Source organism: Anabrus simplex, chromosome 3 (assembly GCF_040414725.1).
Source record: "Anabrus simplex isolate iqAnaSimp1 chromosome 3, ASM4041472v1, whole genome shotgun sequence".
Lineage (NCBI taxonomy): Eukaryota > Metazoa > Arthropoda > Insecta > Orthoptera > Tettigoniidae > Anabrus > Anabrus simplex.
The window spans coordinates 351,248,497-351,275,734 of record NC_090267.1 but is presented as its reverse complement, the minus strand read 5'-3'; the positions used below and the strand labels follow the sequence as shown (position 1 = coordinate 351,275,734).

General features: G+C 38.7%; 1 protein-coding gene across 1 annotated transcript in view; it reads right to left on the bottom strand.

The window, feature by feature from the left end:
* Positions 1 to 27,238, bottom strand: part of LOC136866364 (rho guanine nucleotide exchange factor 17) — a 603,351-nt gene that overhangs the window by 69,864 nt on the left and 506,249 nt on the right. Inside the window, exons 5-8 of the mRNA XM_067143238.2 lie at positions 21,751 to 21,867; positions 9,502 to 9,594; positions 6,666 to 6,997; positions 3,501 to 3,592 (exon numbers count right to left, since the gene is read on the bottom strand). Of these exons, the coding sequence (XP_066999339.1) occupies positions 3,501 to 3,592; positions 6,666 to 6,997; positions 9,502 to 9,594; positions 21,751 to 21,867 (634 nt within the window). The remainder of the gene's footprint in view (positions 1 to 3,500; positions 3,593 to 6,665; positions 6,998 to 9,501; positions 9,595 to 21,750; positions 21,868 to 27,238) is intronic.

Here is a 27,238-nt window from a genome sequence, read left to right as displayed (position 1 = left end):
AAGTTTCCGGTCTTGCATTCGTTGATTTTTTTCAATACGATATGGAGAGTGACTATGCTTTTTTGTAAGTGGTGCTCTTCTTTCTGCTGTATGTTATGCTTATTCATTAGTTTATGGTTGACTTATCAATCATTAAAAACAAGTCTGATGTATTGTCTGAGGTAGATGTGTGCAGCTGTGGTTGAATATGGCTGGAGTATTGAATGTCACTCTCCATATCATATTGAAGAAAATCAACGAATGCACGACCGGAACTTACTCTAAAAAATTGTTGCCTATTTATTGTAACGGATCTTACATGAACTACACATTTTAAGATGACATTCTACATGTACTATATATATTTTTAAAAGTGTTTATGTAACTGTACTTTTAATAATAGTCCATTTACACGATTTTCACATCATATTGAAGAAAATCAACGTACGCAAGACGAAAACTTATTCCAACAAAATGTTTCCTATTTATTTATTATAACGAATTTTACATGAACTGTATATTTTAAGACAACATTTACATGTATCACATATAATTTTAAAAAGTGTTTACGTAATTGTATTTTTAATAACAGCCCATTTACATGATTTTAGGCCTAAAAGATTCACCTACACATTTTAGATTGCACATAGACAAATTTACCCTGAAGTATGCTCAATTAGAAGTAAGATATATCCTATCATTATGACTACTATTATGGACAAGGCAAATCAACTAATTTGATTTATGTGAAGGTAACGGTGTACAGCTGAGGATGACTACATGTAAAGAGTCAAAACCAATACTGTAGATATTTATATAAATAAATTTGTATTGATAAGGTGGAACCTTTCTCGTCTATAACTTACGATAACTGTCAATACGGAAAATGAAAGTGATAAATCAAGAAATACTACATAGGCCTAACTGAAGTTATATAGAATAAAATATCTAATGATGTATGTCTTATACATTTTTACCGTACCGGCTATGAAAACAGATATTCATGAATTTGTATTTTTGTTGCTAAGTCCTACATCGACGCCGAGCCACGAGAAAATGGGTAAACAGAATTTAATGAAAATCAGTATACAGAGTCGGGGAATAAGAAACTACAATTTTACTCACCCTGGATGAAATCGTAGTTTAGGGGAAGGCACCTAAAATTTAATTTTTAAATACCTATGTTATTGGTCCTATCGAAAAGTTATAGAGAATACAATTTCCCATCATTTATGGTTCATCAATGTTTTCCAACTATTTGATCCCTACTCTGACATGCTGTTTTGAATGAGCAGTGTGCACACTTAAGGCAGAGGCTTACTTAGTAGTAGTAGTAGTAGTAGTAGCAGTAGTAGTAGTAGTGATAGTAGTATGACCTGGTTTAGAATTACAATTTAGGCTTATTCCAAATTATAGCACCATAATTCACAAAATAACTCAAAAATTCAACCCTGAAAAGAGCCGTTTCTTAAGAAAAGCTTCTTCATCTTCACTTTCATTAAATTCTACATTAATTTTATTCCAAATTAGCAGTGAAGAGCGGGTTTCTCCTCTGGCTTGTAGGAAAAATTTGCTTCCAGGTCAGATAAATTTTTCTTTCGCCAGTGTAGTGAATTGAGATTTTCCGACTCATTGGGTACTCCTAGGAAACAGATTATTAAAAGGGCACAGTTTTTGTCCAGAGACTCTCCACTATTCGAAACCCCCCTCCGCCGAGAAAAGACAAAGAGTGTTCACGGATCATGGCTTTCTGCAGCTTGGTCATTCCAGCTCTGGAACTTTGGACTGTTAGATCGGCAGTGTAGTACTGTTTGTTAAAAGTGAAAAATTTTATGGTTTTTCATTTGATTGAGTGTTTTATATGAGAGCATTGCTTTTAATCGCGCCATTCCTGCTGACATCATTGTACTTACCTATGTTCATTTAAGTTGGAAAACCCACTAAGACAGTCTTTCTGAGGATGTAAAATGGCAGGCGGAGAGTGAGTGTCTACCATTATAATGAAAACTCCCCAACCTGATTGTCACTGATGGGCCTCCCATTACAATGAAAATTCCCTAACCCAGTCTTCATATGGAAAGAGACGTCTGGTGACTTCCCCGTCACGTTTTTAGGGTAACGTTAAGAGCTATGCAATTTAATACAATCTTGCTCACAACATGTACACCACCTAACCTAGAATTCTGTATACAATGTAGATTTCCACAGCGAAGCACGGGTACATCAACTAGTTACCATATTCAATTATTTCTCATTCCTTATAGATCAATCTTAGAATTTACTGCAACTGTTTTATTAGTTAAGAGGGAAAGGTTTTAGAGGAAGTTCAGAACATAAATTTGCTGATGTTGTAAAAGGACTGGACAGAGCTTATTAGTGTCTCAATGTAAGAAACAAACTAAAGTCTGTCCAGTGCAAATAAATCTTATTCTTCTGTGGAGTGTGATAGGAATGTCACCTAAGTTTCTGTATTTGTTGGTCCTTATAACTGCTTACTAGGCCTTGCTTGCTTGTTAACAATGTTTGCTTCAGTATGTTGTTTGTTGTTCTCCTAAATTTAGAAGGCAAATTGAATATAAAATGATATTGACCAGTGCCAAATATTCCAGCTAGTGTCCTGAATCATCTGTCTCTCAATATATCCCACAGGTATGCAAGATTCCCTGTTCTGGTTGTTATCAGAATTTGTTCAAGTAGAAATAGGGCCATATTCTGATAAAGATAACAATCTCAGACAATAATACTGTGCATAAATGTTGCACTGATAATGACCACTTTGCCAAGTATGTTCTAAAAATGAGTTTGGAGTGTTTTGATGCAAACTAAAGGTTCTTAGCATTCCAATAAAATCACCTAGAAGTTATAAAAGTTAGAAACGTATAAAATTCCAGGAGTCAAAAGCAGTAATAAAATTGAAACATATTAAACAGTTGTGTAAGAACAGAAAGCTGGCCTAACCATTTCAGGTACTTTTACCAGGACCTGAGGGCTGGTTCGAGATCCACTCAGCTTATGCAAGTACAATTGAGCTGAGATAGCTGCCCTGGTCTAGAAAGCCAAGAAAATTTGTTGTGCTGACCACAAGACACATTGGAAACTGCAGGTCTTTGTGCTGAGGAGCAGTTGCTTGGTAGACCAAGGCTCTTCAGGGCTGGGGTTTGGTTTGGTTTGATTTGATAAGGACAGAACATGACAATGAACATATATGTACAACTTCTTCACCTTAAATAGAGAAAGAATTAGTTTGAAAAGCCCTTAGAAATATACTGAGGCAATTAGAAAACTTTAAAAACTAATTTGACATTATTTTCTTAATTTCTAGACAACAATTTACCATCAAAATTACAGATGCAGTAAAATTTATGAGTTTGCTGTTTATTTACAAAAAATATGTAAAATTAGGTAGATATTGTCATTTAACATGAACAAATGAGCAGTACATTATCATTAATAATTCATACTATGTAGGGAACCAATAAAACCATTATCTGCTACCAGTTGAAAGTACAAAAGCTTCTTACCCTTAACAATCTCTAAATCGTCGAGTGGTATCCTCATGAGCAATTTGTACTTGTTTCCCTCCAACGTGCTTGCAACACTACCAGGGCAACTCCTAAAGAGAAAATACAGGATATTGGAAACTTTTAATACCAAGGAAACATTAACATATATAAGCTTGATAAAGATGTTGATTGCCATAGGGAACCTGAAATATTTGTTCCGAATGAGTAAATTTATAATACCAATATAGTTGATCCATTATTGGACATTATAAATGTTCCAGCAACTCATTCCTGGTTGCCAGCATTTTGCCCCAGTGTACTAAGTTGGGCTCATCAGTTGGTAAGTAGCACACCTACCAAAATGCATGGTTAGTGCATACCGTACTGTGGAGGCCCTTTGTGTAGGCTACTTGGAGCCACCGGCAGTGCCAATGCACTGTGAGACACTTTGTCTCATTTTCAAAAATTGATGCCTGCCTAGCAATAGTTGGTCTGTTATTGGACATTATAAATTTTCCAGCTAACTCATTCCTGGTTGCCAGCGTTGGTATTAAAAATTTACTCATTCGGAACAAATATTTCAGGTTCCCTATGGGAATCAACATCTTTATCATCTGATTGCCAGGCAGGCATGAATTTGTGGAAATGAGACAAAGTGTCTGATAGTGCATTGGCACTGCCAGTGGCTCCAAGTAGCCTACGCAGTGGCCTCCATGGTACGGTGTGCATTAGCCATGCGCCTTGGTAGGTGTGCTATTTACCAACTGATGAGCCCAACTTAGCACACTGGGGCAAAACGCTGGCAACCAGGAATGAGTTAGCTGGAAAATTAATAATGTCCAATAACGGACCAACTATATTGGTATTATATATAAGTTTACCAGAATTTCTACTGATAAAGATGAAAATTAAAATTCTTTAGCCTACCGGTATTTCTTCTATCACATGCATGTTCGTAACCAAGACCAAAATGACAGTACTCAGTTCACCATGAATGTTCTAGATAAGAACATATTAGAAAAATTAATTTCTCATTGAATAGGTGATAGTACATTCCGAAATCTTTGAGGCGCAGAAGATACTGACTAGATACATTTCTGGACTGAGTGAATAAGCTATGTGGTATTGGTAATGTGTAAGCTATTACGACTGGCAGTCCTTGATGTAGTGATCGCCAACATTAGGGAAACTGACATGGCACAGGTGGAAGAAGCTTAGATTTGGGAAATGGTGGGAGTGAGCCCACTATCAACAGTCCTAAATATGATTTTCCATGGCCCCTTTTTCATACAGGCAAATACTTGTTGGACTGTGCCTTCCACAGCAGGACAAGCAAACCATCTGTGGGTAAAATGGAGAATACTTGCAGAATTATGAGAAAATGGAGCTCTTTCTGTGAAAGTGATAATACTTTCAGGTTCTAGTACAAACTGGTATATTAGGCACTACTTCCATATCTTACTCATCACTTCAAAAAGGATTTGAGTCCTTTCACTAACTTATTTTAAAAACTATACAGATGTCAGGAAATAAATATGGAAATGAAATGAAATTACACTTTAAAAATCAAATGGTTATATGCATGTATGGCCTTCTGAGCTCAACTTAGCAGGTTTGATCCTGGCTCTGTCCAGTGGTATTTGAGGGTGTTCTAGTATACCTCTCTCATTCAATTTAATGGCACGTAAAAGAATGTTGTAGCTTATTGTGCACAAGTATTGTGGCAGAAATGACTACAGGCCTCACTGTTGCCAAGTCCATTTCCCACAGTTTTTGAACTTCTGCTATGAGGTCAGCTTTCTTTTCAATCTTCTGGATATAGGCCTGGTGGACAATGTGATCTGAAGGGACTGTCACATCCAGCTGATCAGTCTTCCTGAGATTTTTGTCATTAAGGACAATATCCAGACTGTTTTATCTTATAGTCCTATCTGTCTGCAGAGATCGGTTCCAGTACAGGTTGAACCTTTTGTTTGGAAGCACATCAGATAGTCTGTACTCATAATATGGGATTTTCTCAACCATAAGTCTTGACTTGATTTCCAGCTCTTGGTGCACAATTTTCACTTCCTCATTGTGCTGATGAGTACATTCTTTACCTGCCATGGCCTGCACCCCACAATATGTTCCAGTGTTTCAGCTGTTTCTCTGCATCGCCTGCATCTTTTGTTCACTTCTTCCTTTAAGATATACTTGCAGTTACCAAGAAATATTATAGAGAAACTCTGAAATCTGAAACAACAAGCAGGATGATTAAGAAAATTAAAGAGGATATGGAAGAACTAGAAATAAGTTGGAATAATTTGCAAAACAAAACAGAAAATTTAAAGAAACAAAAAAACTTGAACACAAGATTTAAACCGAAAATAGATAAATGGCATGCAATGATTATCAAAGAAGACAACCAGAAAATGGCAGACTGACGTGATCCAATGATTCCATAAAAACAGAAGAAGTAGAAGAAGAAGAAGAAGATATGCATGTAAGTTAACAACTACAATTTCAAAGCCAATGGATGATGGAATGGCACCATTTGTCATGTTATTATGATGGGCAGCTGCTTTGCCCTGGGTACACTACGGTGATTTGGTCTGGATACCAGTCCTCTAGGTGTTTTATCTGTTCAGAGAGAGAGAGAGTATGTGTGTGAAGTCAAGCTCTTGTGAAAAAAGCAAGTGTAAACAAGATTGTAAATTTATATTTACTGAAATCCCATAATTTCTTTGTTTTTCACTTTGAGAATAGGAAAAATGTAATTAAACATAACCTAGCAATATTTCTGCATGTGAAAATGTTATTTGTAGGAAGATACACATTAGGATAAATACAGTAATAGAACTGTTTGTTCCTTTCAACAGCTCATTATATTATGTGAAACTGGTATAAAATTAAAGTAAAATGCAAACATCTTCTGATTATAAATACCCAATTATAGTAATGTATGATGATCACACATTCAAATGGCAATATCTTTAGGAGCCCATTCAATTCTACCCTATCTATTGATTGCAGAATTATGGAAAATGGAGCAATTTCTGTGAAATGATAACACTTAAGGTTGCACAGGAAATTGGTATATTAGACATTTCAACCAGAAGACCCTATCAACGAAAATGTTATGAGCCTTTCCTTAATGCTTTTTTCAATATGAAACAATGATTTTAATAACTAGTAACATCATACGTGGAGGGTTTGCGAATTGTCCCACTCCGCCTCTTGATGCTGGTGATGACTAGGAGGTCGGAGAAGAGGAAGAGAGCACGTTCCTTGCGAGTTCCTTGCCCTGAGGCCATTGTGACTAAATCATGGCGAATAAAGGCTCTTTCAGAATTCACCAAGTTGATCAGGCCTTCGATTAGAGCCTCCAGCTCTTTAAGGGTTTGCTGTTGCTGTTCAAACTCCAGAGTTTCACGTTCTGTACAGTTGATTTTGACAGCGAGTTCATGCACTTCTTTTTGAGCATCCATCAGCAGCTGGTGGTCTGGATGTGATGGATCAGTGTGTTTCAGGAGAGTCTGGAAAATAAGCATATATATCAGCTACAAGAGCATGGGGAATTATAAACTGAAAGCCAATTCAATTAAACATACAAATAAGTGTCACTGTTAGTTTCATGTTTCTTTTTAGAAAAAGAAAAAAAAGAAAGGAAAATAAATATGTACAGGGAAACAACATTCATGTATATATAGATAGACAGATCATATTGTATTTGTCTATGAAATTAATATTTACTTACCAGCTAAAAGGAAACAAACCACAGTATCTAAAGTACCAACAAATCGCTACCTCATATCTTGTGCATTCAGTGTTGCCATATCTCCTGAGCTATAATTCCCACCACACTGTTACGGTATCCCTCAACCTGATTTTCCCCACCACATTCATTATTCCTATTCAACGTATTGAACAAGTTTAAGGAGCATGGTAGTTGATAATTGGATTTTCATAAACGTTCAGATTGCTGTCAATGCAATTAGAATTTTGAAAATGAAAAGCTATAATACTGTGTCATGGAGGTGAAAACCACTGCAGGTATTTCAGATAGTTTCTGTGTTAATTTTGGTGTGCAGCAGGATTTGATAGCGAGAACAGCACTGTTCAAGAGTGTCATCAACTGTCTGACAGAGCATTTGATGATAGAAATCCCGTGGACCATACTTTATGCAGATGATATTGCTTTGGTTGGTGAGTCACGTAAGGAGGTTGAGGTGGTTTTGGAATGATGGTGAGCAATGCTAGAAGCAAATAGGTTCATAATAAGTTACAAGAAGAGAGAGAACATGTTATTCAACTTCACGCAGTCTGAGCAAGCAGGTCCACACAACACTGTCTTCCTTGTTGGAGAACCTCTGATGATGACCAACAAGTTCAGGTATCTCAGGTCAGTCATCACAACTGATGGCAATACTGAACCACAGATATCAAGCACCTCATCAGTGTTGACGGGACGAAATGACGGTCCACTAATGGTCTTCTGTGTGATGAGCAGACGTCAGTCAAATTGAAGGGCTAAGTGTACAAAACCACTATCCAGCCTGGCATCATGTATGGCTCTGAATGCTGGGCAAGATACAAGAAGCATGACCAGCAAATGCATGTCACAGAGGTGTGGATGCTGCCATAGTTGGGACATATCACTCTGCATGACAAAATGTGTTGAGCATGTATGAGAAACTCTTAGTCATGCCTGTCAGTGACAAATTGGAGGAGAAACTGGCATGGCCATATCAGAAGACATGATGTACACCATTCACTACTAAAAGTTCTTGTCATTGAAGAGCAAAAGAGATGCAGAGGGCATCCTAGGAAAACATGGAAACGAACTGCTGAGACTCCTTAAAGAAAAGTGACATGCTGCTAGATCTAGTGAAAGAACGTCGGACATACTCTCTCGGAGTCAGGTAAGCTCACTCAAGTGACCTTGGGAGTGCCCATTTAATGGCTATATATGGCCAGGAAAGGAGGAGGAAGAGGAGGAAGAAATATTATATGTAATTCTTAAAGTAAGGAGGATTGATCAGTCTTGAATTTTATTGCCAGCCCTTGTTAATGCTGAGGTGTAAAATTATCCTTGACTGTTAAGTACTCGTTACCTCCTTTATGCATACATAACTATTCATTATTTATTAAATTATATCTTTGTTTTCTCTCTTCCATACAATTTTGGAAATTATTTATTTAGATTTTAAATGAGGAGATAAAGTTAGGAGGTTGCCCAGCCCCCATTTGATGTTAGACATGTTTGCATTGTAGTAATGTGATGGATTAGGTTCTTCACTTTTGAAACTAGGATATCGAGAGGCTTCACAGCCATACTAGAAACATTGCATCAGGAAATAAGACCACACTTATAGCATATTTTAAGGCAATCACTCCAAGATTCTGCCACTGTACTAGATAGTAATAATAATGGTGTGTGTGTCTTCCGACGGTCTTTCGACTTGACGCAGTATAGGCGATCTGCACATCTGTGAGGATGGAGCCCTACCTATGATTAATTCTAATGATGAAGATGGTACATACAGCCAGCCCCCAAGCCATCAGAATTAACCAAAAAGGTTAAAATCCCCAACCGGGATGGATCAAAGGCCAGCACGCTAACCATTTAGTCATGGAGCTGGACTACTAGACAGTGAATTGCAACTTCACATTATAAATTACCTACACAGAATGTATGCAAATTGGTGTCAAATGTTTTGGGGATGTATTCCTTAACAACAAAACATTAAAAAAATTTCAGATAGACATGGTCCTAAAAATGCTTAGATTCTGAGTTGCCAAGAAGTTTATTCTTACAGTGACTGTCATTGAGCAATGCCAGGATAAACTTCTTGGTAATTCAGAAGCAAAATATTTTCAGACTTTATTCATATAAAAAGTATTTTAATGTTTTGTTGTTAGGAATATGTCCTCAAAATATCTGAAATTAATGTGCATACACCCTGTATATTCAGACAGGCACTGTAATTTGATGAATATAACACTGCAGTATCAGAGAACATACTGTACTACACCATACCTGAAGTAGCAGTTCGTATCTTGGTACCCTTTGCACTGGCATGATCAGAAGAGAGTCCAGGTCTAATTTTCTCTTGTGTTCCCGTGCCATTGCCTGTCAAAAGGGAGTAAAATTCTCTTTATATCTTAAACAGCTAGCTGATTTAATTAACAACATTACATTTTAAGTAATAGAAAGGAACAAACAACAGACAAATCAAGACATATATAGAAATATAGGACTATCAACAGGAATACATAATAAGGACAAACACAACGACAGGAAGAGGAAGCAATAGAAGAAGATACAAAGGCAAATACAGAATGCAAAAGACAAGAACAATCTCCAAATCTTCCCATGCCACTGCCTGTTAAAAGAGGGGAATAAATCACTGTATATCTTAAATAGCTAGATGATTTAATCAACTAAAATGTTGCAAATTTTGGATTGGGAAGACTTGGGAGTAAGGAGATGAGCTGCTCAACTAAGTGGTATGTTCCCAGCTGTGAGTGGAAAGTTGGTGCGGAATGAAATTAGTAGACAAATAAGCTGGTGTGGAGCTTTTAAAAGTAGGAAAGATCATAATTTGAAGATAAAGTTGGAAGCCAAAAGGACAAACTGGGGCAAATATTTATTTATAGGACCAGGAGTATGTGATTGGAATAATTTATCAAGGGAAATGTTTGACAAATTTCCAAGTTCTTTGAAAACATTTAAGAAAAGGCTAGAGAAACAATATTGATGACGATGATGCTTGTTGTTTTAAGGGGCCTAATATCGAAGGTCATCGGCCCCTGGTAACAATATTGATAGAGTATCTGCCACCTTGGCAACAGCCTTAAATGCAGAAGATTGATTGATTGATTGATTGATTGATTGATTGATTGATTGATTGATTGATTGATTGATTGATTGATTGATTGATTGATTGATCATTGATCAATCATATTATGCCATTATCTCTCCTCATAACTCCCTGTTATTCTACAGTACATCCATCCCATTTTAATTACCATTCTGCAAGTACTGTGGTGTAAAAGCCAAAGAAAAGTATAGTTTTTTTTTCATTGTCAGATTTTAAAAGTGGTGGAAGTGATTACCAGGTCAAGCACCTTCAAAATATCACAACAATCTGGAAATACCATTTCAGTGATGTTATAGTGATGCAGCACTATCAAAATCTCCTGATTGTGACACGCACTGAGAGATTTTGATTGGATCAAGCAATTTGGCTTGTGAACGTAAGACATTAGAAACCGAGCAAAAAATGAAACTGATTATGTGAATTCATTCTTTGAATAGTGCAGTGGCGTATGGTGGTATCAAGACCACTAGCCTTAGGATACCCCTTTTTGATAGTTGATTTAGTTAACATTTTGAGCCAAAGGAGTAACCTGCTGTGTTGTCAAGACTATTTCACAAGCTACTGCCCTGGCCTCTGCCACTGCCAATACTCAACACCTGTTCAGTGGAAATGGTAGCCTAGGGTTTAGCAAATTTAAGTCCTTAGCAAATTAAATCCTGGCTTTGTGGCTAAATGTATAGAATTCTTGCCTTTGGTTTGATGGCCCTGGTTCAATTCCTGGAATCAACCTCTTTGTACTCTTAATTCCCCTGGCTTGGGGCTTGGGTGTTTATGACGCCTTCGTCATTAATTTTATCCTCATTAGGTCACTACCAAGCCTTTCCAGTGGATATGCGCTATTATTAGTATAGAGCACCGTGCCATAGACCATGGTCAATCGTGAAAGTTCGGAGTCTTCTGGGGAATTTCTAGTCTTTTGAGGTCTCTCTCCCTTGTTTGAAGCGGCGAATTGACGGAGCGAAGCTCTGCAGACCTATCTCCTCAGTACCTGCACCTATGGAACATACAGCAGCAACCCGCGTAAGGTGAGTCGAGGGGGAGAGGGACACAGTGATTGGGCTGCGATATCAGTCTCCGATGCCTTGCATTCAGAAATACGAGAGACTTTTTTCTCATTGTTTCCAAGTTTTGTAAACGGAACAATGTGTCAGATGCTTACATTATACAGTAATGAGCTTAGGATTTCCATCGTTCTCATTTGAGGTTTGGGCTTCACCGATAGCCTTGGTAGCCCTCAGTAAACGCCACTGGATTAGTGGTACTGATCTGAAGCTTCTAATTACTTAATGGAAATTTTACTTATTTTAATGACAGATAGCTCAGTTCATTAGGTAATAATAACAATTGTTTGACCTCAGCTACCTAGTAGCAGACTTTAAGAAGTGGTGCCATCTGGGCAGCCTGCAAGCCAGTTTGATATTCTGATTAGGCTGCTGGCTAGCAAAAAATGTGGAATTATTCTGGACACATCCTACAGCTGAGTTAAATATAAGGTAATATAACAGAGAAATAAAGAGATTAGGAAGGAGGTGCAGGTTAGAAAGAAATAGAATTTGAAATAGGTGTAAGGAGAGATTGAAGGAACTTACTAGGAAACTGAATTTAGGAAAAAACGTCAACAAAGAATAACATGATGACAAACATACATAGCAGTCATATGAATTTTAGGGAAAACGGAAGGGAGGACTTACAGAAGGCAGAAGTATCCAGTCAGCAGTATTTATGGATAGTTGGATACAAGGAAAATATCCAGGTGGAGGAGATTACAAACTGGTGAGGTACCATACATAAATTTGCCTATGATGACAAAGTTATTTACAAAAACATACAAAAGTTGAAAGCTAGAAAAGTAGTTGGAAATGATAAGATTTCTGTGGATAAACTAAAGATTGTGATATACAATAGTGCTGTATCTGAAACAGGGGCATAGTCGAGGGTTAGAACAGCTTCCTCTATGGCATTTTTACAAACAGGAACTGACAATAAACTAAATAAACATTCAGAGACATAACTGTAGAACCAACGGATCTGTAATTCACTTACATCAGTACCCTTGTAATAACAAGTCATACATGCACCTTCATTGTGTTCTACCAAAATTTCGTAACTATGAGAAAACCATTGGCCGATCCTGGCTACGCTACTGATCTGAAATATTTATTTGATTACTGTTTGCATGAAGCCAGCCCCAGTGTATAAAGGGAAAGGGTGAACAACATACTGTAATGTGGATTAAATGAAATGGTGTATGGCTTTTAGTTCCGGGAGTGTCCGAGTACATGTTCGGCTCGCCAGGTGCAGGTCTTTTATTTTGACACCCATAGGCGACCTGCGCGTCGTGATGAGGATGAAATGATGATGAAGACACATACATCCAACCCCCATGCCAGCGGAATCAACCAATGATGGTTAAAATTCCCGACCCTGCCGAGAATCGAAAGGTCAGCACGCCAACTATTTAGCAATGGAGCCGGACATAAAGTGTATAATTACAGACCAATCAGCTTAACATGTGTTACATATAAGCTTTGCTAAAGCATTCGCGTCGTTCGAGCAAATATGCAAGGTCAAGTATGAAATGTATGAAATGAAACAAACTATGACAGAAATTTCAGTACTCATTCTGTAGGCTACAATATAACCGACTTTTTATCCGGGGAGAAAATATTCATGAGCCTGCTAGAAACCCTATGGAACGTGCAAGACATCAGGAGTAATCCTGGAAGTTCGAATGTTTGACCGCATCTGTCACCTTGCCAGTTGTTCTTTGATCGGCCATATGGCCTGTTTTTGTAGCTCTCTAGTTAGTATCTTCCTAGTACTGGCCTCCACCTTCGCTGAAAATTTCAATGCGTTAATGCGAAGATAAACAGGTAACGAAAAGAAGTCCGTTGGCTGAATGGTCAGCGTTGAGGCCTTCGGTTCAGAGGGTCCCGGGTTCGATTCCTAACCGGGTCGAGGATTTTAATTGCGTCTGATTAATTCTGCTGGCTCTCAATAGTGATTAAGTTACATCCCTTTACGTACGGCTGGCATCAGGAAGGGCACCCGGCCGTGAAACAGGACCAAATCCACATGTGCGACTCAGTTCGCACCCGCGATCCCATAAGTGTGGGAAGATTGGTAGAAGAAGAATGAAAAGAAGCCCGTAGGCTACGCATGTGTATTTGCTAGAGCTAGGATTGAGAAAGGAGGAAAACTACAACAGTGGGATGTCACCTCATTCCGAATACGTTATACTTCTTCACAATGGGAGGTCAATTAACTCTGAACACTTTATACTACGGTACTTTCATACATGACATCAAAAATGGCAAGCTACATATTATCTAGCCCAGAAAAATCCACCGATCTTGGCCCATCATCAATGAACCAAAGAGCTAAATCACTAACACCGACGCCGGTTCTTCATTCATGACCTTTACAGGTAAATCACTTTAGCGCATTGACAGTTTCGGACAGTAAGATAAAGAATTAAAAATGTGGACGGCTAAAAAGGGGCCAACTATTAAATCGCATACTGAGAATTATAAGGCCACATCTCAAAAAAAATTTTTTTTTGTTTTATTCAAGTAATAATATCATCTAGTCATGCTCTATTTAGTGTAACAAAGCCATACATATATTTTAATTTTTTTCCACCTGAGGGCAGATAATTCCTTATAACATTTTGGTTTCTTAATCTTAGTGGTGAGAACAATACAGCCACATTTTGACATATGGCTGTATTATACTTGCATTCCATACCAATTCACTGTTGTGCAGGTACGCATCTTAAGTTGTGGCCTTATTACACTCACCTTTCTGAATGGAGGGCTCTTGTTGATACAATGTAAATCCAGTTTCCTTATTGTCATTAATAATGTACTTATTATTTACATGAATTGGAGGGAATTCCTTAGTGACTATAGTAGAGAAACTTCTGTGCGTTGTGTTCATCAGTTTTGCCTTATTCTGTGATTGTGGATGTATCAAAATGGACATGAACAATACAGGATCATCCCGAATAAGGAAAATGATGATGATGGTGCTCCATCCTGCCACAGATTGTGATTCAGAGGTAAGCAGCCACCTGTAAATATGATTAAAATTATATCTGGGGTTTATCATAGCTGTAACTGGAAGTATATGGGTTTAAGTTGATTGTTTATTTTAATATATTTAGTGTACTACTGGAAGCAGTAACTTTGTACCCTGTTGCTGTTTTTCATACTCGTACATTTCTTAAATATTCATGAAATGATGAGGGAACGGAGAGCGTACCTAAGGCTGATTAATTTGTTATAGATTGTTGAACACCAACATGGAATTGAACTTGATGAGATGCGAAGTATCCCTGTAGCACCTACAAAAGACCAAAGCGACTTCGATATTTTAAAACCAGATAGAGTCAGTGATGATTTACAGGCAAGTTGAATTCAGAAATCTAATATCCATTGGATAAATCGCCTGGGTAGTAATATCTCTGTAAAATATAATAATGTTAGTTTTATGTTTTGTTACTTGTAGATAAATGCCGGTGAAGAAAAGGTTTACACTGATCTCGTGCCTGTGAAAGCAGCTCATCTCCCTCAGAGTATCAGATTACCACTTGCAACATTCACTAACTGTGAAGGGACGAGTGGAGCTTTGTGCAATACAAGCACAATGGCCTCAGAGGTACATTATTATAAATAACATGCTATAGGTAGTTTCAAATTAAGTCATAACAATTAAGTCATAACAAGCAAACGAAATACAGAGGGTCTAATTTTTCTCTTTTGCAGACCACTTCACAAGAAAAGAATGTCGATCGAGGGAAGCAGAGTGGGGCGCTGGAAGAGTCTGTTTGTGATAGTGATATCTCAGAATTAGTACATTTTGAAAAGCGTGATGTGCCTGAAATAGAAACAACTGAGGATTCTACCGAGAGTGAACATGCAACACTTCGAGTAGAAAGTGAAGTAGCTGATAGATCGCAGAGCAAGAAAAGGAAACGTCAGCCGGAGTTATGGAAAGCGAACATAAAGAAATCAAGAGTAAATTTAGGTCAGACATACCTCACTGTAACCAATAAAGAAATAGTTGCGAAGTCAGTTAGAGGTGTTTGTGGGAAAAAGTGCCGTCTTCAATGTCCCACCAAAATTACAGAGGAAAGACAAGCAGAAATCAATAAATCCTACTGGCAATTAGGAGATCATGGCCTGCAGCGTAATTTTGTGGTCAGTCACTCCCAAAAAGTGCAACCAAGGTACAGATACTCAAAGGAAGGCAGCCAGAGGGGATGTAATATTGCGTACTACTTCCTTGTAGATGGAAATAAAATAAGGGTCTGTAAGCAGTTTTTTATGAAAACTCTTGATGTAGGAGATAAGTTCATAAGGAACTGCTGGAATAAAGTTGACGAACATGGAGTTTTAGAGAAGGAGAAACGCGGAAAACACACAAAGCATAAAGTTGATGAGGCGTTGAAGGAACAGGTTAGAAACCATATACGCTCGTTCCCCAGAACAGAGTCTCATTATCTTCGAGCTCAAACAAGTAAAGAGTATCTAGATGGGAGCTTAACAGTTGCTGAGATGTATAGACTGTATCTGGAAAATCAAACCAAAAGCGGACTTCCTTCAGTGAAGCTCAGTTTATATAGGGAAATTTTCAATACAGACTTCAATCTTTCTTTTTATGTGCCAAAGAAAGATCAGTGTGCGCTCTGTGAAAGTTACAAAAATGCCAGTGATGAAGAAAAGGAACAGAAACGAGCAATGTATGAAGATCATTGCAGAAACAAACTTCTAAGTAGAGAAGAAAAATCCAAAGATAGTGTTCTTGCTAAGGAAGGGTCATTGACTGTATCATGCTTTGATTTACAGGCAGTCCTTCAAGCACCATGTGGTGATATTTCAGTTTTGTACTATAAGAGAAAGTTGAATTGTTATAATTTTACTGTTTATGATATCGGAAAGAAGGAAGGGTACTGTTTCTTTTGGAACGAATCCATAGCTAATCGTGGAGTCAATGAAATTGGAACTTGTGTTTTGACTTTTCTAGAAGAACATTGCCAGAATCAACGTGTTGTATTTTATTCAGATAATGCTGGTGGACAAAATAAGAATAAATTTATAGCATCTTTGTACCTCTTTGCTGTACAGACACTTAGTATTCCACAAATTACCCATAAATATTTGATAGCTGGACATACACAGAATGAAGGAGATAGTATGCATTCTACAATCGAGAAGCAGAAAGCAAGGAGTTTGAAATCAGGCCCAATTTATACACCAACGCAGTGGGTGCCTCTGATACAGTTAGCTAAGAAAGAAGGAAAGCCCTACGTTGTAAGAGAGCTTGCGACGGAGGACATTAAAGATTTTTAAAAACTGGCGAAGAATATGGGTAAGAATTTCACAGTCAATGAAGATGGCCAGAAAGTGAACTGGAATTCCTTCAAAATCATCGAAACAAGAAAGGATTCACCCAACGTTCTGTTCTACAAAACAGACTACGAAGACCAGGACTTTAAAACAATACACGTAAGAGGAAAACTGCGAGGACGTCCAAGTTTACCACTTCTGGAACAGGCTTATTCATGTCCACCCAAAATATCTTTGAGCAAGCTTAAGGACCTCCTCGACTTGTGTTCAGCTGGTGTCATTCCTAGAGTTCATCACCAGTTCTTCAAAAGCCTACAAGCTCATGATCAAAATGAAGAGGACAGACAAGCGGACCTTACAGAAGCTAATTACCAATGTGAGGAGCTGTAGAATTATTTGATAAAATTATTGTACTTTGAATATAATAAAATTGGTTTTGGTTAAGTTATTGTGTAGTAAATGTTGCAGAATAAAGTGTGTTTGTGATCATTATGCAAGTTGGTATTCATACTTTCCAATACAATTTCGAAGTAATGTTAGTAAATCTTCTACCTTGCTGGTATTATAAGGCCACAAGTACAAATTTTATTAATATAAATCAGATTATCTCGCATACAATTGCATAAATCAAAGCGTATGTAGCCCAAAGTAAAAAGTGTATATACCGAAGTAATTGTAGTAAACAGTTACTTTGATTTATGAATAATCTGATTTTATATACAAGATGCAAACTTTCAAATCTCTCTCCTGTAAAATTTACCTTTTTTGAGTTGTGGCCGTGTTATTCTCAGTGTGCGAAATTATCGTACTAGCTATTTTATTGCATTTAACATATGCTATTTCTCAACAAATAATTTCTAATACACAGTTTTAAATATCCAAATTTTCAAATGGGATTTTTACGTTTTATGTATTTAGATATCTAATATTATAAATAATCCGGTATTTTAATACCCACCAACTCATTCTCTAGACAGTATTTTAAAATACATGTCATATACACTGCATAGTCGAACCAAGGGTGTTCTAAATAATGTTATTGGCTTTATGTCTCACTAACTTCTTCTACGGGTTTCGGAGACGCCGAGGTGCCGCATATTAGTCCCGCAACAGTTCTTTTACGTGCCAGTAAATCTACCGACCTGAGGCTGACGTATTTGAGCACCTTCAAATACCCACCGGACTGAGCCAGGATCGAACCGGCCAAGTTGGGGTCAGAAGGCCAGCGCCTCAACCGTCTGAGCCACTCAGCCCAACAACGGTGCTCCGGTAGGATCTAGAAAACTAAATAGTTTTATATTTGCTCTTCTTCGAGAGTTAATGCTTCATAGTCATGAAAACTGTCCCTGTTCTGACTAAAAATACTACCTCCTAGAATTGAGAAGTGCAGAGATTTTGGCTTTTGGTAACGTAGGTAATCCTGACTAAAAATGTTCGCGGTATTTTCCCTTTCATTATACTTTTTAGATTTCCATATCCCAATAAAATTAACACTTCAACTTTTTCTATAGTAAAGGGCAAGGATGTTACCATCATAAACATAATTAATTAGAAACTAGTGGACCCGCACTGCTCCACAGCATTCCTTGTAAATAGGTCATGTACGAGTAACTCGTCTTGATATGCCTGTCGTAGTTATATTGTTCGCCTGCACTTTTTTTGTTCGCGGCTTTACGTCGCACCGACACAGATAGGTCTTTTGGCGACGATGGGGTTGGAAAGGCCTAGGAGTTGGAAGGAAGCGGCAGTGGCCTTAATTAAGGCTCAGCACCAGCATTTGCCTGGTGTGAAAATGGGATACCACGGAAGACCATCTTGAGGGCTGGCGACAGTGGGATTCGAACCCACTATCTCCCGGATGCAAGCTCACAGCTGCGTGCCCCTAACCGCACGGCCAACTCGCCCGGTACCTGCCCTTTTCAATAGTTTTATGAACACTTTTTTTTTTATAAAATATTCTCTGTGCTTCGACTATTCCGGCGTATCTGAATCTTAAAATTTTCAAACGAACTTGCCGGAGATAGTGCAGCATATAATTGGCCGTGACTACCCACTTTCTCAAGAGTTTGTCCCTGCACTTCATTAATGATCATACAGAAGACTAGTCAACTTGATACCTTCCCGTCTGTACGCACGTAGACTATTTTCTCTTAGCAGCATGTAAGTTTTTAGGAACGTTCTGCCATCTGTTGATTACATGCAGAAGCTAGGGAAGGTCAGAGAACCAAAGAGTATATAGCAGAGAATAGTGTTCTTTCATCATCAGAGGAAGTGTGTACTCTCTGGCTTGACAGGTAGTAATCAAACATGGCTGCATGCAATGACATTGCTAAAATCGCATGTATCAGAATACTAGCAAATGTACCCATGCTTCGCTACGGTATTCTACATTGTATACGGATATCGAAGTAAATTACTGTACATGAAGTGAATAAGATTTTTTTCATTGCATGTCTCTTGACGTTATCCGAGAAACAGCATAGGGAGGTCCGCAGACGTTTCCAATGTAAAGTGCGAGTTGCGGAGTTGTGATGATAACGACAGGTCCACTTGTATACCGCAATTCACTATGCGTAACGTCAGTCACATTTTGATGGGTGTCTTCTAGTAATCGGGGGCACCCTTGCATGAGGGCACCTATTCCTAATGATATACTATAGAGAATCAGCTAAAAGAGGTTTGAAAAATGCACGCTCCCTTGCCGTCTGCTAGTCAAATCGAGAAGTGAATTATTCATTACAGTGGCACATAGGCGTTGGAGGAGGACCCCATTCCTACTACCAGTTAAAGTCGATGTGGGGAGTACTGATTACAACAGCAGACGCCCTCCAGCTGACAGTCACTATTGATTTGTAAAGTATTAATTACAATGTCAGACACACCCCCTTCTAGATTGTTACAAATCGACTTCAGTGAATAAACGTAGATCGACATACGGAAGTGTATGCATGTTCACCTTCATTTACAGAATAACTGCTGCTATACGGCGCACAATATCGAAAAGCGGATTGTACGGTAAGACGCCTCTGGCCTCATTTAGTGATCTAAACGGCTGGCCCTATGATATTTCCTCGTATCACATCTATTTAAAGGTAAGATTGTTTTAGAAACGTTGAATAGGGTGAAGTTTGTGCGATAGCTTCAAACATAGAATTTGGCTCACATATGGCAACTGGGTGGGCCAATATTCGTGTAGAATTTACATTGTTTCTGGGCACGACTGAGTACCTCCTCGTTGGCGAGGTGATCTACAAATTGGATCTTGAACATCCCCTAACATAGCCTATCTACATTTCAGGCCATACTACTACTACTACTACTACTACTACCACTACTACTAAGTGAGCCTCTGCCTTAGGTATGCACACTGCTCATTCAAAACAGCGCATCAGATTAGGGATCGCATAGCCGGAATACTATGATGAACCTGTATGTTACGTACCAGCTGTAACAGAAAATGTATGAACCAGAGGAATGGCATGCTAAAGAAGAAAGTTTTCTAACTCCCCAGCTATTTGCCGCTAATATTCTGTCAGGCTGTTATACTCGGTACGCAGCAGTAATCCCATCTATCGGAGTTGAGAGGCAGCATAAGAGACAAAGAACATCACATCAAAAAATGGTCAATGTAATGTTACTGTTGATCAATGCTATGCGCTTTTGATATTGTAGGTCTTCACATTTAGTCTTCTTCCGACTCTGAAATATCACTCTTACCATAGTCGGTACGGTAAAACTGATTAAAACATAAATGATCGGAAATTGTATTCCCTATAACTTTTGTTATGTAATACTTTTCGATAGCACCAATAAGATAGGTATTTAAAAATTACATTTTAGGCGCCTTCTCCTAAACTACAATTCCATCCATGGTGAACAAATTTGTTTATAGCTTAGACTGTTGTTTCTCATTCCCCGACTCTACATAACGATTTTCATTAAATTCTGTTAACCCATTTTCTCGTGGTTCGGCGTTGATATGGACTTAGCAACATAATTACAATTTCATGAATATCTGTGTTATCACAGTCGGTACGGTAAAAATGTATAAGACATAAATGGTAAGAAATTTAATTCTATACAACTTTGGTTATGTAGTATTTATCGATACGACCACTAATAATTTAAATATTTCAGAATTCAATTTTAGGCCTTTCGCTAAACTGCCATTTCACTCAGTGTGAATAGGATGATTCATAGCCTAGATTATAATGGCTCATTCTCCGAATACGCATGCCAATTTTCATTGAGATAGGACCACTCATAACGTAAGTATTCATGAATTACATTTTTGACCTTCCCCTAAACTACCATTTCACACAGCGTGAATGAAATTATTTATAGCCTAGATTGTTGCGACTTATTCCTCGGCTTTGAATACCGATTTTCATTACGATAGGACCACTCATTACATAAATGTTTGAAAATTAAATTTTAGGCCTTCCCCTAAACTACCATTTCTATTAGCGTAAATAAAATTATTTATGGCCGAGATTGTAGTGACTTATTCCCCGACTTTGTATACCGATTTTCATTAAATTCTCTTTAGCCGTTTTCTAGTGAAGCGTGTACAGACAGACAGACAGACAGACAGACAGACAGACAGACAGACAGACAGACAGACAGACAGACAGACAGACAGACAGACAGACAGACAGACAGACAGACAGACAGACAGACATTATGGAAAAATAAAAAGTGTATTTCCTTGTTACTATGGACATGACCGATAGACAGACAGAAATTACGGAAAAATAAAAAGTGCATTTCCTTGTTACTGTGGACGTGACCGATACAGAAATACCATTCTTTTCAAATTCTGAGCCATGTACAGACAAAACTCTTATTTTATATATATAGATAGGCTATACTACATTCAATAACTGAAAAATGGCTGACATTAGTTTCGATTAACTTCCCTTAACAATAACGGACAGGTGAATCTCAAACACACCATCCTCTTCGCACTATGTTATTATAAACTCCTCTTTAGATTCTTTCCTGAACACATTTCATTTACACTTGAATAGAGACCTTATATAACGGATAACATACCTCAAGGAATCTGGCAAACGCAGGCTTGGCTTGACATGTACTCTTGATGGCTTCTTTAGCAGTCTTCCAATTGTTGATGAAAGACGTGTAGGTTTCTATCACGGGCTGCTTAGTGAACTGCAAAGAAGACAACATACCGTTGCGTAAGAGTGAATGCACTTTCTACCAGGAACATTTTCTGCTCCACTGACACCAGGAAGTACATTTTGTCACTATGCAGATTTTACACTTATCTGAAATGAGGTCACAGTTATTAATGAATTCATAAATACAAAGCTTAATTAACAGTCGACTTTGTAATTTGAATTTAACTTTGTTATGGCTAGTCAAGTAACAACTAGTCTAAGATGCAAATTAGCAAGTTATTTCAGAGTAAAATATACCCTGTCATAAACTTCCAAATAAACTTATCCAACCAAAAATAACTGCATGAACCTTAATTACAAACTTGAGTTATTTGCTTAAAACATAAAAGTACACAGCTGATCCCTTTAATATTTAATGATGAATTACAGGCGATATAAAATTCATATATGACAGCAAGTATTTGTAATTTCTTCAGAACTCAGATGGGTATAATTTATTATCCAATAAAAATAATTTCTTAAAGATTTATTGAAAAACTATTTTTGAAACTAAACCCACGTTCCAACATAAGTAATCTAGACCAGGATTAGGGCGTTGTATTTGCACTATCGACCAATTATTTCGGGCCAAATAATAATTTGATTTTTAATCTGATCAGTCATTTAGAAAATTCCACATATACAGCATTACAATTACTTTTTAGCGTTCGGTGCTTTTGTACTTTTCTGTACAAAATTACCTATGGGTTTCCTTTTAAAATAATAATGACATTATCTATGCAAAATGTTATAATCCGATATTAGCACGCAAGTTCTTAAATAGTAGTTCTACAAGTAGTATAAGTCAGGGATTCGGCGGCCTCCACCTCCACAGGCCCTCCGCAAAGCCCTCCTCCACCACCTCCTACACACGCTCTCGGGAGAGGCCTCCTCCTCACGCTGGCTAAGAGCGCGACCCTAACCTCACATCCGCCATCTTGGAGGGGCTTAACCTAACTTTTTATGCGTAGGAGAGCTAGCGTAACCTCATGGAACGGCTTAACCTCAGTTTCACGCCAGGATGCCCTTCCTGACGCATAAGAGCGCGAACCTTACCTCACATCCGCTATCTTGGAGGGGCTTAACCTAACTTTTAACGCACAAGACAGCAAGCCTAACCTCAGAGAATAGCTTAACCTCAGTTCTAAGGCCGGATGCCCTTCCCGACACAATTACACAAGATGGCGGCTATACATGACTCCTTGTGAGACGCCTTAAGGGTACTTGCGCAAGAACTTTTGACACGCAAGACAGCAAGCCTAACCTCATAGAAGGACCTAACCTCAGTTTTACGGCCGGATGCCCTTCTCGACGCCAATTGCACAAGATGGCGGCTATACATCACTCCTTATGAGACGCCTTAAGGGTGCTTGCGCAAGAACTTTTGACACGCAAGACAGCAAGCCTAACCTCATAGAAGGACCTAACCTCAGTTTTACGGCCGGATGCCCTTCTCGACGCCAATTGTACAAGATGGCGGCTATACATCACTCCTCATGAGACTCCTTAAGGGTGCTTGCGCAAGATGGCTGCTATACATAGGTTCTTATGAGACACCCTTGGGATGCTTGCGCAAGATGGCGGCTATACATGACTCCTTATGAGACACCTTAAGGGTGCTTGCGCACGATGGCGGCTGCTCTTATGAGGCGGCTTAAGGGTGCTTGCACAAGATGGCTGCTGCTCTTATAAGACGCCCTAAGGATGCTTGCGCAAGATGGCGGACACAAGATGGCGGCTATACACGGATCCTTATGAGACGCCTTAAGGGTGCTTGCGCAAGATGGCTGCTGCTCTTATGAAGAAAGCTAGCTTAGAGGCTAACGTGCCGTGATGGTTCGATTCATTAAATTTGAGGCTTAAATACAAAATGTTAAATATCTCGGAAACGGTGCATCGTAGAGCAAAACGGACAACATTTTTCTGCTAATATGTAGGTTCGCAGTATCAGGAAAATTATAGCATAAGAAAAACTAGTCTAATGATGAGATCAACGGTTCGGTTCCTACTTAGGCCATTTGGCATTTGGTCTGTTTTAGCTTGTCTTGAAGCAAGTTTTCGTAACTTGATCAGGTCTTGGTATGGTAGAGAGTATAACGTACTGTGCTGGTTCGATTTATTAAATTTGGGGCTTAAATGCAAAATGTTAAATATCTCAAAACCGGTGCGTCGTAGAGCAAAACGGACAAAATTTTTCTGCCTACTACGTAGGTTCGCAGTATCAGGAACATGATAGCACAAGAGAAAAGTAGCCTAATGATGAGATCAACGGTTTGGTTCCTACTTAGACCCTTTGGCATTGACAGCTATCTAATTCTACAAGATGGCGGCTATACATAGCTTCTTATGAGACTGCTTAAGGGTGCTTGCACAAGAAGGCTGCTGCTGGTGGATTTTAAACTTCGCGTGCTGACGTTGCATACCACGTGACCGTGAGGTCACGACCACGTGCACTTGTTTGTAAACAAAGCGACGCGCGTTTTTGACAGCTGTCATTTTAACGGACCCTAACCTCACTTTTAAGGACAATAGAGCATCGCTAACCTCACTGCTGTCATCCTTACGGCGCTAAACCTCAAGGCTGCCACCTTATGCATTTTGTAGCGCGGAATTTAAAATCCAACAACAGAATATCGCTAACCTCGCTGCTGCCATCTTCAAAAGTCCAGTGTTCAAAACACTTAAAACAATGAAGCAGATACTGATTTCTGTTAGGAAAACGCAACTCATCGCACCACTATTAGGTAAGACGTGACCCTTGGGTTCCATTCCCTGTTATGTGTGGTATGAATGTCTTCGGTTCTGAACACAATACCATTTACCAATACAGATTAATTTGCTACACTTAACAAAGTAGAAGCGTTCTTGCTGATAGCAATCGATGAGGGTGTTGCTGCTGTTAAAATGTACCAACTTCAGCTAACTCCTTTCGGGAGGAGGAGGGCGTGGTGAGGTGGTAGAGGAGCCCTTTGTTCCTTTGGCCCTTTAGCCCATTAGCTTTTAGCCCTATAGCCCTTTAGCCCATTAGCCCTAGGAGGAGGAGGAGGACGCAATCAGAAGGAGGAGGTGAAGAGTTCTTTCATCCTTTTTCTTTTTTTGCTAACTGCTTGACGTCGCACCGACACAGATAGGTCTTATGGCGACGATGGGACAGGAATGGGCTAGGAGTGGGAAGGAAGCGGCCGTGGCCTTAATTAAGGTACAGCCTCAGCATTTGCCTGGTGTGAAAATGGGAAACCACGGAAAACCATCATCAGGGCTGCCGACAGTGGGGTTCGAACCTACTATCTCCCGAATACTGGATACTGGCCACATTTAAGGGACTGCAGCTATCGAGCTCGGTCTTTCATCCTTTTGCCCCTACGATAAGACGTAACCCCTGCGTTTCATTCCCTATCATGTGTGTAGCATGATTATTTTTTCGGTTCAGCATTTTGCAATCATTTTGCATAGTAGTCCTCCCCTGCACAAGCTACATGCTTGTAACCCATGCCAACAGATGGAAATATGTTTCCGAACCGATAACTTGTTAAATGTAAGCAGCGTATTTCTTGTAGCACTAGGCGTTCTGCTTAATTTTAACTTTCCGCATAAGTTACATGCTTGTAACCCATGTCAACGGATTGAAACAATATGTTTTCGAACCGATATTTCATGTTACATGTTTATGTGATAACTTGTTCAACAGCTAGGGACTTAAATGTAAGCAGTGTATCTCTTATAGCACTAGCGTTCTGTATTTTACTTTCCGCATGAGCTACATGCTTGTAACCCTTGCCAACAGATTGACTGATATTTCATGTTACATGTTTATGCGATAACTTGTTCGACTGCTAGGGGCTTAAATGTAACCAATGTATTTCTTATAGCACCAATCGTTCTGTTTAATTTCACTTTCCGTGTTTGCGATAATAGAACAGGGTTTGAATCTATGTTTTTTCTATTGTAACTAAATCAGATTATCGTTTACCGAGCGAGTTGGCTACGCAGTATAGTTTTTCTGTAGTTTTTATTTTCGTACAAGACAAGTGATAGAAGGTAAATCATTTGAAGTTGTACTTTTGTTGTATTCATATTATCGTTTATCGAGCGATTTGGTTACGCAGTATGTGCACTGCCTTATGCATAAGATCGCGTTGTATGTTCGATAAAGCCTATGCCTTAACCGAGTGGGAAGAGGAGGAGGACGTTATAACAGCCGCTATCTTGCACAAGCTGTACAGAATTCTTATTATTTTTTCTCTGTTCGAATGCATCTTCTTAGAATAAAGGTATCCCTAACATGTTCTGAACATATGTTGTATCCAGTACAGTGTTCTATTCTAGTCTTGTTATGTTTTAATCACTTATTTAGTGTTCTGAACACATCAATCAATGTTCTGATCACATGTTGAAGTTAACGACATCGAGTACAGTGTTCGATTCTAGTCTCGGTATGTTTCAATAACTTCTTTTGTAACCTGTTCTTCTTAGAACAAAGGTATCCCCTGACATGTTCTGAACACATATTGTATCGAGTACAGTGTTCGATTCTAGTCTTGTTATATTTTAATCACTTATTTAGTGATTTGAACACATCAAACAATGTTCTGAACTCATGTTGAAGTTAACGACATCGAGTATAGTGTTTCAATCACTTCTTTTGTGATCTGCAACTCTAAATATGCACAATGATGTTATCGCTGCACATTCTCGCCTCGGCGATGCAGTTTTAAACTTGTTCGACATAGGAGGCGGAGGCGGAGGAGGAGGAGAAGGATGAGTCCTTAACAGCCTATGTATAGCCGCCATTGTTTAAAGATGACAGCTGTCAAAAAAGCACGTAGAAATTTTTAAATTACCCGCCACCACATTTCAAAGGTATGAGGTTTAGTGCTGTAAAGATAGCAGCACTATGCTCTGTTGATTAAAGATGGGAGCTGTCAAAAAGCACGTGGATATTTTTAAATTACCCTCTACCATATGTATAAGGATGGGGTTTAGTGTCGTAAAGATAGCAGCACGATGCGTTGTTGTTTAAAAATGGTGATCGACAGCTATAAAAACCACGTAGAATTTTTCAAATTGCCGCCACCACATTTCAAAGGTAGTAACTAAAGGTGACAGCACGGTGCTCTGTTGATTAAAGATGGCGGATGACAGCTCTCAGGTGGACATTGCCGCCACCACATTTCAAAGGTAGTAGCTAAAGATGGCAGCACGGTGCTCTGTTGATTAAAGATGGCCGCTGTCAAAAAGAACGTAGCTTTGTTTACAAACAAGAGCACGTGGAATTTCAAATTGCCCTCTACCGCATGCATAACAGCAGCCGCCATCTTGCGCAGTAGCCTCTAAGCTAGCTTTCTTCATAAGAGCCTGTGTAT